Source organism: Prionailurus bengalensis, chromosome A2, assembly GCF_016509475.1.
Source record: "Prionailurus bengalensis isolate Pbe53 chromosome A2, Fcat_Pben_1.1_paternal_pri, whole genome shotgun sequence".
Taxonomy (NCBI): domain Eukaryota; kingdom Metazoa; phylum Chordata; class Mammalia; order Carnivora; family Felidae; genus Prionailurus; species Prionailurus bengalensis.
This window is the reverse complement of record NC_057348.1, coordinates 7,040,698-7,052,016: the sequence shown is the minus strand read 5'-3', so window position 1 is coordinate 7,052,016 and position 11,319 is coordinate 7,040,698. Positions and strand designations below refer to the sequence as shown.

Genomic DNA, 11,319 nt, shown 5'->3' with positions numbered 1-11,319 from the left:
ATTTCATTAGCATAAACTATCAGGTGTGGTCCTTCATGAATAACCTGAGGTCTTTCAGGAATAACCAATCACTTCTATCACTAGGATATTTTCAAGCATTTAAAGGTTACCTCCCAGGAGCTGGGACAAAGGCCATCTCTCTTTAGGTGAGGCCAAATTCTTTACGACACATATGCCCTTCCACAGATGTTGATTCTAGGAACATTGCTTGGTAAACATCCTGTGTGCTAATCATTGTCTCAGAGTCGGCTTCAGAAGGAACTCAATATGGGACACCTTGTTACTAATGAAATGTATTTGAGAACACTTTATTTTATTTTTTTTCAAGTTTATTTACTTATTTTGAGAGGGGGAAGGTGCAGAGAGAGAGGGGGAGGGAGAAATCCCAAGTGGGCTCTTCATGGTCAGCTGGGAGCCCAAGATAGAGCTCGACACTGGGCTCACATGAACTCACAAACTGTGAGATCATGACCTGAGCCGAGATCAAGAGTTGGTTGCTTCACCGACTAAGCCACCCAGGAGCTCCTTGAAAAAATTGTAAAGGCAGTTCTGAAGTAGTTGAAATATTCTTTGAATTACAAACCTACCGCTGGGCTCATGAAAAGGAAAATTCAAGGGCAAGAGATGAAGAATGGGGGCATTCATTCATTCAATGCTCCCTGGGGGCAGCAGGGAGGTCACCATTGAAATTTTTAATGACTCTGGAAACCCAAACGCAGAGTTATTTGATAGAAAAGGAGTGTAGAGTTTGAGACAATAAGGTAACATACATATCCCCATGTGTGTTACACTTGTAAAAAGTTTATTTTAAAACATTAAACCCTTGGTGTAAATAAAATATGCATTAAAAATGACAATTTTGGCTGCTGCTGCTGCTATTGTAATCCTCAAATTTCTGGAGTCAGTGGTCCAACCGTAAACACTTCCCCCCTACCCAACCCCTTATTTTGTGACAAGTTTTACCATGGCCTCACAGATTCCTCTGTTCATTGGATTTTGAAAGCATTGCTCGTGGGGATGACCTCAGTGTTCAACACTGAGGCTATTCCTGCCCTTCTCAGAAGAGGAGTTTTCTGAAGAATTAAGAAACATTCCAACACTGGTCCATTAGTGGAACTTGCTTTAACTGCATGTTGGCAGACATACTACTAAGTCTCTTCTTGTTTCCACTGCCAAAATTTACTAGCATCTCGCATCTAGCACATAGAATATAGCTGTTGAGATTTTCAAGTGAGAGACCTACTCCTCCCTTTCAAGTCACTCAGACCCCCCAAATTTTGTCATTTTAGGTCTTTGTTTTATTTGTCTTCATATCAAAGCAATTAAATGATCTGTATAGCACTGTTTTAGTGATATAATTTGCTTTTCCCATTCTTCCAAAACAATTCTTGGTCACATTGTATTATTGCTCTTACAAGAGTGCCCTAATTGGGTGCGCAATAGTCACTTTCTCCCTGTGGACATGGCAGCCAGATAGATTTTTTAGGTGTAGTCAAAACTTGTGACTTCTCTGCTTAAAACCTTCTAGTCACTTTCTGTTACTCTTTGAGTACAATTCGAACCCCTTGCCAAGGTCTATAACACCCTTCAGTTAGTCTCTCCTATGCCTTTCCAAGTCCTTGATTGGTCCCTGGACCAGCACCACCAGCTTCACCTGGGAAACTACAAATGCCAACTTTCATACCCTCTCCAGACCTGCTAAATCAGAACCTCTACAGCTGGAACCCAGCCATCTGTATTTTAACAAGCCCACCAGGTGATTCTATTGCACACTAAGTGTGAGAACCATTTGCCTAGACATATTGGATATCTTTTTTATTTTATTTTATTTTTTTAAATTTACATCCAGATTAGTTAGCATATAGTGCAACAGTGATTTCAGCAGTGGATTCCTTAGTGCCCCTGACCCATTTAGCCCACACCCTCTCCCATACCCCCTCCAGTAACCCTCTGTTTGTTCTCCATATTTATGAGTCTTTTATGTTTTATCCTCCTCCCCTTGTTTATACTATTTGTGTTTCCCTTCCCTTATGTTCACCTGTTTTGTCTCTTAAAGTCCTCATAGGAGTGAAGTCATATGATATTTGTCTTTCTCTGACTGACTAATTTCACTTAGCATAATACCCTCCAGTTCCACCCACGTAGTTGCAAATGGCAAGATTTTATTCTTTTTGATTGCCAAGTAATACTCCATTGTATATATATACCACTTCTTCTCTATCCATTCATCCATCGATGGGCATTTGGGCTCTTTCCATACTTTGGCTATTGTTGATAGTGCTGCTATAAACATCGGGGTGCATGTGTCCCTTCAAAACAGCACACTTGTATCCCTTGGATAAATGCCTAGTAGTGCAATTTCTGGGTCATAGGGTAGTTCTATTTTTAATTTTTTGAGGAACCTCCAGACTGTTTTCCAGAGTGGCTGCACCAGCTTGCATTCCCAGACATATTGGATATCTTATATTTATTTTTTTAATTAAAAAATTGTTTTAATGTTTATTTATTTTTGAAACATACAAGACAGAGCAGGAGCAGGGGAGGAGCAGAGAGAGAGGGAGACACAGAATCTGAAGCAGGCTTTGAACCGTCAGCACAGAGTCCAGCACGGGGCACAGAGACACAAACCGTGAGATTATGACCAAAGTCAAAGCTGGGCCCTCAAGTGACTAAGCCACCCAGGCACCCCTCTTATTTTTCTTTAAACAGACTATATTCTTTCAGTCTCTAGACCATTACACTTAATTCTCTCTGCCTAAAATATTCTTCCCCTTTCTTACTCAATTTTCCACTTAAATATTGAAACTTAAAGATGTTTTCTCTCTCTGGGGTACCTGGATGGCTCAGTCAGTTAAGTGAAGAACTCTTGATCGGCTTAAGTCATTTTCTCACAGTTCTTGGGTTGGAGCCCCACATCGGGCTCCATGCTGGTGGTGAGGAGCCTGCTTGGGATTCTCTCTCTCCCTCTCTCTCTGCACCTCCCATGCTTGCTCTCACTCTGTCTCTCTCTCTCTCAAAGTAAATAATAAAAACTTAAAAAAAAAAAAGATACCTTCTCTTACACCCATCTAAATTCTCCTGATGCTCTCTCCATCAGATTAGTCTCTATTCATCATTTTCTACCATTACCTTCTGAGTGAGTTCACATGTTTTGAGTGTCATGGACAGTCTTTGTACCAAGCTACCTCAGATATTTTCTTCCAAATGAAACTGATGCATCAAGAAAGTGGGTTTTGCTCCTCTTCCAGTCTGAAGTCCTTTGTGAGATGCAATATTATTTGCTTAAACAGGCAAGACACTGGGCAATTTCATCAAAAGAGTACTTTGATAGAAATTTGTTAGGAATTTCTAGAGACTTTCTAGAGAAAGTCGTTCGTTGTGTATCCAAGTAAAATTGCATTGGACATAGTCAAACAGGTAAAGAAGACCTTATTCAAGACTATTACAGTAAGGGATAGAGATTGAACTCAACTCCACAGAACAAAAGACAGGAGGATTTTAAAAGCTGGGGTGAGCTTATGGAAAAGGGGTGGAAGATATTGGGAGGTTGGTCGATGTGGCTAGTCTATCTGTGTTTGCTAATTGCTGCTTATTGAACTTAAGTCCCTACCCTCCTATGCAAAGAGGTTGGGAGATAAAGGTGCTAACATTATTGACGAATTATATTTCAAAGGGATGGCTCCCAGGTCTTTAAGGAAGACATCCTGGGTTGTAAAATTGATGACAAAGGGGTGGTCAGGCCCTTGCAGTCAGGAAGAAACATGTTTTAACTTTAGTCAAGCTGCAGGGAATGTTAAGGCAGTCTTAATCAATTGATATCCAAAATTTCTACTCTTGTTCCAAACTTGTAATTCTTGAGTGTTTTAATATGGTTCAGTTAGCTAACCTCCATACCTGGACAGAAGTTCTAAACTACAGTCACAAATATCTTGAGTTCTAAACTTAAATGGCAGTAGCCTTAACCATGGGTGATTGAGCAACAAATCCAGAATGGTGACTGGGATCCATGAGCCACAGAGACCTGTGGTGGTGGTAACAGATCATAGATGAACACACATAAAGAATATCAGTTGACTTAGATAACCCAAAATATAAAAAGCAAGTCTGCAATTATCAGATGTCACCTACCACAATCGAATATCCTGATTCTTTCCCCAGTTTCTAGATGAAATCTGTTTTTAGACACAAAGCCTAAAAGAAATTAAGGGGGAGGTGGGTCGCCCTTTTGGAAATCCATAGATAGTTTTTCAAAATGGTGCTATCCCTTGAAGACTCCACTTGATGGAAAGTAGATTCTGTCAGACACCTTCCATCCTGGAGTGGTCAGCAACTCATCTTTATCAGGACGGATATTTTTGTGTTTATGTTTGCCTTTCCTGTTGCAGTGCCTTGGCAAACACCACCATCCCAAGACTTAGCACATTATCCAATTGCTTTATGGTGAAGAAGATATGAAAACAAACATTTATCAGAAGATCCACTGGTCCTAACATACTCTACCTCAGCTGAAGCTGCCCAGAATCACATACCTAGAGAGCAGTGATTCTGTGATTCTGTCCTTACTCTCCTGAATTGTAATCCAGTAATTGACATCATTCTTAAAGACATGTTTCCTTTCACACAGATTTTATCACTGTGTGTTCTCCTGTGTTGGGCCCTTGGTAGATTCACCTGCACAACAAGGCAACTAAACCAAATGATGTATCAGAGCCTGGTCAATTCTGATACTCTGGACCCAGAAGTTTTTCTACATTTAGTGATATATTTTTAGAGCTTATTTTGGAAGTGCACTCAAGAAACATTTGGAGAAACGTTCAACCTTGCTAATAGCCAAATAATTAATCCATCAGTGAATATTCTGTTTGGACACATCATGTGATCAGAAACTCTGAGATCCGGGATTTATGCTCTATTAGGGCAAAGATTTTTTTTGTGTGTATTTTTTTTTCCTTCAGTGCTGTTTTCCAGACATCTCTTGCAGCCTAGCACACCAAAGGCGCTTAGTTAATAAGAACTAACAATGGTTATTGATAAAATGCACTACTTTTCATAATCCTCATGCAACTGTTCTGAACTGGTAGTAGCATAAGTGGCCGCAGGACTGGAAATCCAAGGGGAGGTGCAGTAATAGGAAAGTGAAAGGAGGGGACGCAGAGGGTAGAACTGAGGATAACAGAGGAGTCAACATAAGAGGTTAAAGTACCTAGAAAAAGTACTCGCAAGGCAGCTCTGGGCAACGTCACTTACTTATGGGGGACGGGTGAGAAGCACAACTCAGTGTGATTAGGAGGTAGGATTTCTTTAGCAGCCACCTGCTGCTACCACTGTCAGCTCAAAAACCCAGGACTAGTGTTCCCATCACTGAACATAGAGTGTTATCCTGAGAACTTTTTGTAAAGCCCTCTTGATGTCCCTGTTCCGCAGGCTGTAGATAAAGGGATTGAGCATTGGGGTGACCACGGTGTACATCAATGAGGCAATCATGCCCCTCCAGGAAGATGCATCAGAACTGAGATACACACCAAGCCCTGTCCCATAGAACAAAGAAACCACAGACAAGTGAGATGCACAGGTGGAAAATGTCTTATACTTCCCATTAGCTGATGGGATTCTCAGGATTGAGGAGGCAATTCGGCTATAGGAGAAAAGGATCCCTGAGAAAGGAACAATGCCAAGAAGGCCAGTCACAATGTATTGCAGGATGTGATTGACCAATGTGTCTGAGCAGGCAAGCATGAGGGCCTGAGTAAGTTCACAGTAAAAGTGTGAAATTACCCTGTTGGTGCAGAAGGACAGCCGCAACATTAAGAGACTCTGGATCAGGGAGTATGACAAGCTGATGAACCAGGACACAAGAACCAGGAGGCCACAGAGACACGGGTTCATGATGACTGTGTAGTGCAAGGGGTGACAGATGGCTACAAACCGGTCATAGGCCATCACAGTGAGGAGAAAAGTGTCCATACATCCAAAAACCATGAAAAAATACATCTGGGCGATGCAGCCTGAATAGGTGATGGATTTGCTCTGTGTTTGGATGTTCACCAGCATCTTAGGGATGGTGGTTGGAGATGAAGCAGATGTCAGCAAAGGACAAGTTGGAGAGGAAGAAGTACATGGGGGTGTGGAGGTGAGAGTCAGAGCTGACAGCCAGGATGATGAGCAGATTCCCGAGCACGGTGACCAGGTACATGGACAGGAATAGCCCAAATAGAATGGGTTGATGCTCTGAGTCTTGGGAAAATCCCAGGAGTAAAAATTCTGAAACACTCGTTTCATTTCTTGGTTCCATATTGTCAACACATCAGCTAGATGATTGAAGAAGGGAATGCACATGAAATAGACACTAGACAAACTCTAGAGTCTGCTTTTTTATTTCTTGAAATGAAGCATTGGGCATAAAAGCCTTAACATTACAGAATTTAGACATCCTATATTCTGTTTTATGTGTAACATTTAATAATGTTGATCAATCCCTGTCCATTGGCCTTTGGGGCCCTCATTTATGCTCTGTATTTAGAATCACCAAATCTAAAAAGTTAAGAACAACTTTGGACATCAGCCATAACATGATCCAAACTCATTCTAACACAAATGAGCAACATGAGGTCTGGTGAACTGCAGTAACTTAATGTGGATTATCTGCCTTGTGTGGGACGCAAAAAAGGGTCAGATAACTATGTCTCAGAGGTGAGAAAATTTGAGGGTATCTCACATGTCTGGACACACTATTGTAGGATGAGTAGAATGTAGGTTTACTCCTCAAGAAGAAAAAAAAGGAAGAAAAAGAAAATGTTTTCACAAAATGATAAATCACATGAACAGATTCTTAATGCTTAGTGTACCAGGGGCCATCAACATCCTGCAGGAACAGGGCCAGATGCTTCCTGGACATTTGTTGCTTGACAAAATGCTCTTCATCCAGATGGTATACGTTTAAGCAAAAAATGCATATTAACATTTGCACTATTTCAGTACCATGATATACTTCAAAGGTCACAAATAGAATTTTAGTCATATCCTTTATGATGCTCATGAAATACCCGAGGAAGCATAGAAACTGCTCCAGGATGTTGACATAGGAGCCCAAAAAAATGAGAGTCAGATGTGGCACTCATATTCAGGTGATGATTCAATGAGGCTGGGAAAAAGAGGAGCCCACCTACTCTTCTACTCTCTTCGTTTCAGGTCCTGAGGGTCCTGTTCCCAGATACAGAGGAAGGGGTCCTATAACCCAGGATGCTGAACAGCATAAAATCATAAAATGATCTTTAGTGTTGTATTTTGTCTCATTAGAAGTATTTTTGCACAACTACTATTCTGTAATGCCCCTAACTACATAGGGAAAAAGCCACCATTGACTGTCATCCCTGTCAGTCCTCTTAGGTATAAAAACCAAAGTAGCAGGGAAGGGGTGGCTGAAATAGGTGAAGGTGGTCAAAAGGTACTAACTTCCAGTTATAAAACAAATAAACCATGAGGTATAATGTGCTGTATGAATACAGTTAATAATATTATATGGTATATTTGAGAGTTGCTAAGAAAATAGACTTTATAGAGGCACCTGGGTGGCTCAGTCGGATAAGTGTCTGACTTCAGCTCAGGTCATGATCTCGCAGTTTATGAGTTCCAGTCCTGTATCTGGCTCTGTACTGACAGCTTGGAGCCTGGAGCCTGCTTCAGATTCTCTGTCTCCCTCTCTCTCTGCTCCTCCCTCACTAGTGCACTGTTTCTCAAAAATAAATAAAAAATATTTAAAAAAGAAGAAAATAGATCATATAATTTCTCATCACCAGAAAAAAATTTTTGTGACTATGTGTGGTGGCAGATGTTAACTAGACCTATTGTGGTAATATGTCAAATATCATATGTGCAATGTGATGAATCATTATGTCATATACCTTATGCTAATATAATATTACGTACCAATTTTACCTAAAAAAAAAACAAACACAAAAACCCCAAAGCAAAGAGTGTCTCTGGAATGATAAAGATGGTCACGTTGTAGGCAAGTTGTTTAAGTATGAATGAACGTCTTTGTTCTGACCCTTGGTAGGTGGGCAGTTTGCAATCACCTCTGGTGGCTTCTGGTCAGGTGAGAGGTATTCGAAACAGAAGGTCACGACTCATCTTTAAAGCATGATAGTTTGTAAAAATTTTCCTTGACTTTTAATAGATGTAGCTTGCTCCCTTGCATTCTGGTTTGTTTTGAGAAGAATATCAGAGTACACAGGTAAGGCCCACAATTCTGGATATTCCCTGGGTGCTGTGTGTCAACATCATCAACTGCATTAGAATTCAGTAAAGCCATTTCTTAGAGGGACTGGATTATGATTCAAGCGGGTCATGAAATGATGAATTATCACATTCATCCTAAGAAAGAGTTTTTTATGGATTAGAAACATTTTATCTTATGGCAAAAAAACAGACACATAGACCAGTGGAATAGAACAGACACTCCAGAATGGACCCACAAAGTATGGCCAACTAATCTTTGACAAAGCAGGAAAGACTATCCAGTAGAAAAAAGACAGCCTCTTTAACAAATGGTGCTGGGAGAATTGGACAGCAACATACAGAAGAATGAAACTAGACCACTTTCTTACACGATTCACAAAAATAAACTCAAAATGGGTAAAGGACCTGAATGTGAGACAGGAAACCATCATAACCCAAGAGGAGAAAGCAGGAAGAAACCACTCTGGCCTCAGCTGCAGCAATTTCTTACTTGACACATCTCCCAAGGCAAGGGAATGAAAGGCAAAAATGAACTATTGGGACCTCATCAAGATAAAAAGCTTCTGCACTACAAAGGAAACAATCAACAAAACTAAAAGGCAACCAACGGAATGGGAAAAGATATTTGCAAATGACATATCAGACGAAGGGCTAGTATCCAAAATCTATAAAGAACTCACCAAACTCCACACCCAAAAAACACATAATCGAGTGAAGAAATGGACAGAAGACGTGAATAGGCACTTCTCTAAAGAAGACATCCAGATGGCCAACAGGCACATGAAAAGATGCTCAATGTCACTCCTCATCAGGAAAATGCAAATCAAAACCACACTGAGATATTATCTCATGACAGTCAGAGTGGCTAAAATGAACAAGTCAGGAGACTATAGATGCTGGAGAGGATGTGGAGAAACGGGAACCCTCTTGTACTGTTGGTGGGAATGCAAACTGTGCAGCCACTCTGGAAAACAGTGTGGAGGTTCCTCAAAAATGTAAAAATAGATCCACCCTATTACCCAGAAATAGCACTGCTAGGAATTTACCCAAGGGATATAGGAGTGCTGATGCATAGGGGCACTTGTGCCCAATGTTTATAGCAGCACTTTCAACAATAGCCAAATGATGGAAAGAGCCTAAATGTCCATCAACTGATGAATGGACAAAGAAATTGGGGTTTATATTCACAATGGAATACTACTTGGCAATGAGAAAGAATGAAATCTGGCCTTTTGTAGCAACAAAAGGATGGATGGAAATGGAGAGGGTTATGCTAAGTGAAATAAGTCATACAGAGAAAGATACCATATGTTTTCACTCTTGTGTGGATCCTAAGAAACTTAACAGAAGGCCATGGGGGAGGGGAGGGAAAAAAAAGTTAGAGAGGGAGGGAGCCAAACCATAAGAGACTCTTCAAAACTGAGAATAAACTGAAGGTTGATGGGGGGTGGGAGGGAGGGAAGGGTGGGTGATGGGCATTGAGGAGGGCACCTGTTGGGATGAGCACTGGGTGTTTTATGTAAACCAATTTGACAATAAATTTCATATTAAAAAAATAAAGATTTATGATCAGCAAAAGGAAAGAAAGAAAGGAAGAAACATTGTATCTTAGGACGAGAGCTTAGAAATTGGAGGTGAAAGATACAACCATTTGTCATTTATACTTTCCCCTTTATTCATGCACCAGATACATGTTGGTCTTCTGTTTCTATTCTGTTTCTAGGATCTAGTGTTAGTGGGCAATTTTGTTGAGCCAGGCAGGGTGTAGAGAAGAATGGAACTAGGCTGTTAGTCACTGAAAAAGTCCTGGAAGCCATTCTGCAAGAAGGATTACTTTGGGACAGGCTAAGTGTTAGCTGTTGGGGGTACAAAGATTAATGGTGTGGTTTTGTCTTGAGGGAGCCTGCCTTTCAGGGGTAGTGGTGGATACAGAAACCAGTCATCATAATACAGTGACTTAAAAGCTAAGGTAAATGCAGTCTTCAGAGTGAAGTAGAGAAAGGAACCACAAATACAGCCTGAAATGATGCAGTCAAGGAAGGATTTCTGGAGGAACAGATGAATGGGCAAGGAGTTGTCTAGTTTGATGACTGAGCATGGGCTTTTCTGGCAGAGAAGGCAGCAAGGAAAAAGGCCCATAAGCAAAAAGCTGCATGGGACAGTGTGCTCTTAGCAATTTGTTGCAACACAAAGTGGGACATGGAAATGGTGAAGAATGAGGTTGACGAGATGAGTGGGGGCCACATGTCTGGGAACCTTGAAAAAAACAATGGATTTAAGGATAGGGGCTATGTAAGGACTGTGACTAAAGGAGTAACATGATCCCTATCACGATTTTCCCTGGTGCCTGGAGTGAAAGATAGATTTAAGGCAGGCAAACTAGGGTCAAAGGGAATGGGGTTGGGAATACTCACATCATTAAAGTTGAAGGGACCACGTCACCAATTTTAGGGAAGAGGAACAAAGATGAAGAGGTGAATAAATTGTTCCCATGTCTTACTAATGATTCCGTGTTTCTAGATAAGGGTGAGACTTGACACCCAAGAGGAATCAAGTGCAACTATGAGGAAGGGATATGTGAAATCAGTGTCTTCCAGAATGTTTCCAGAGCTGAAGGGGAGGGTGTCAAGAGGGGACTGGACATTGGACCTTCCTGTGTGCTTTGCTCTTCCTCCCACATCCATCCTGCCCACGTCTTTATACACTGCAGCCCTAGATACCAGGGAACACAGACTCTTCACTCTTGAATATCTCTATGAGGACCACAGACGAAGGTGAAGAAGGAAGAGGAGGGACAGGTCCTTACGGAGAAACAGGGTATGTTCCCCAGCAAATGAAGGTGGTAAAGAAGGATTCAGAAAGGATTTATCTGGTCTGAGTGAAGGTGAAGTCTCTGGAGTTTTGGGGCCAGGCGATAGGAGTAAAGAATAAGAGAAGATCCATATTGCATAGTCAAAGACCTAATAATCTCTCAGTACCTGGGGGCATCCATTTGTGCACTTCCGACTGGTAACTGTGCCATTACACGGTGTGGTCCTGGATAGTGCTGTGGTATCCAAGAGCAGACTGGCTGCTTAACTC

General features: G+C 41.2%; 1 protein-coding gene across 1 annotated transcript; it reads right to left on the bottom strand.

The window, feature by feature from the left end:
• Nucleotides 1–5,358: 5,358 nt before the first annotated feature.
• Nucleotides 5,359–6,295, bottom strand: LOC122486542 (olfactory receptor 7D4-like). The gene is given in 2 exon segments (XM_043585901.1): nucleotides 5,359–6,066; nucleotides 6,068–6,295. Coding segments are annotated over 2 exon segments (933 nt in total). The 5' UTR covers nucleotides 6,293–6,295.
• Nucleotides 6,296–11,319: the final 5,024 nt, after the last annotated feature.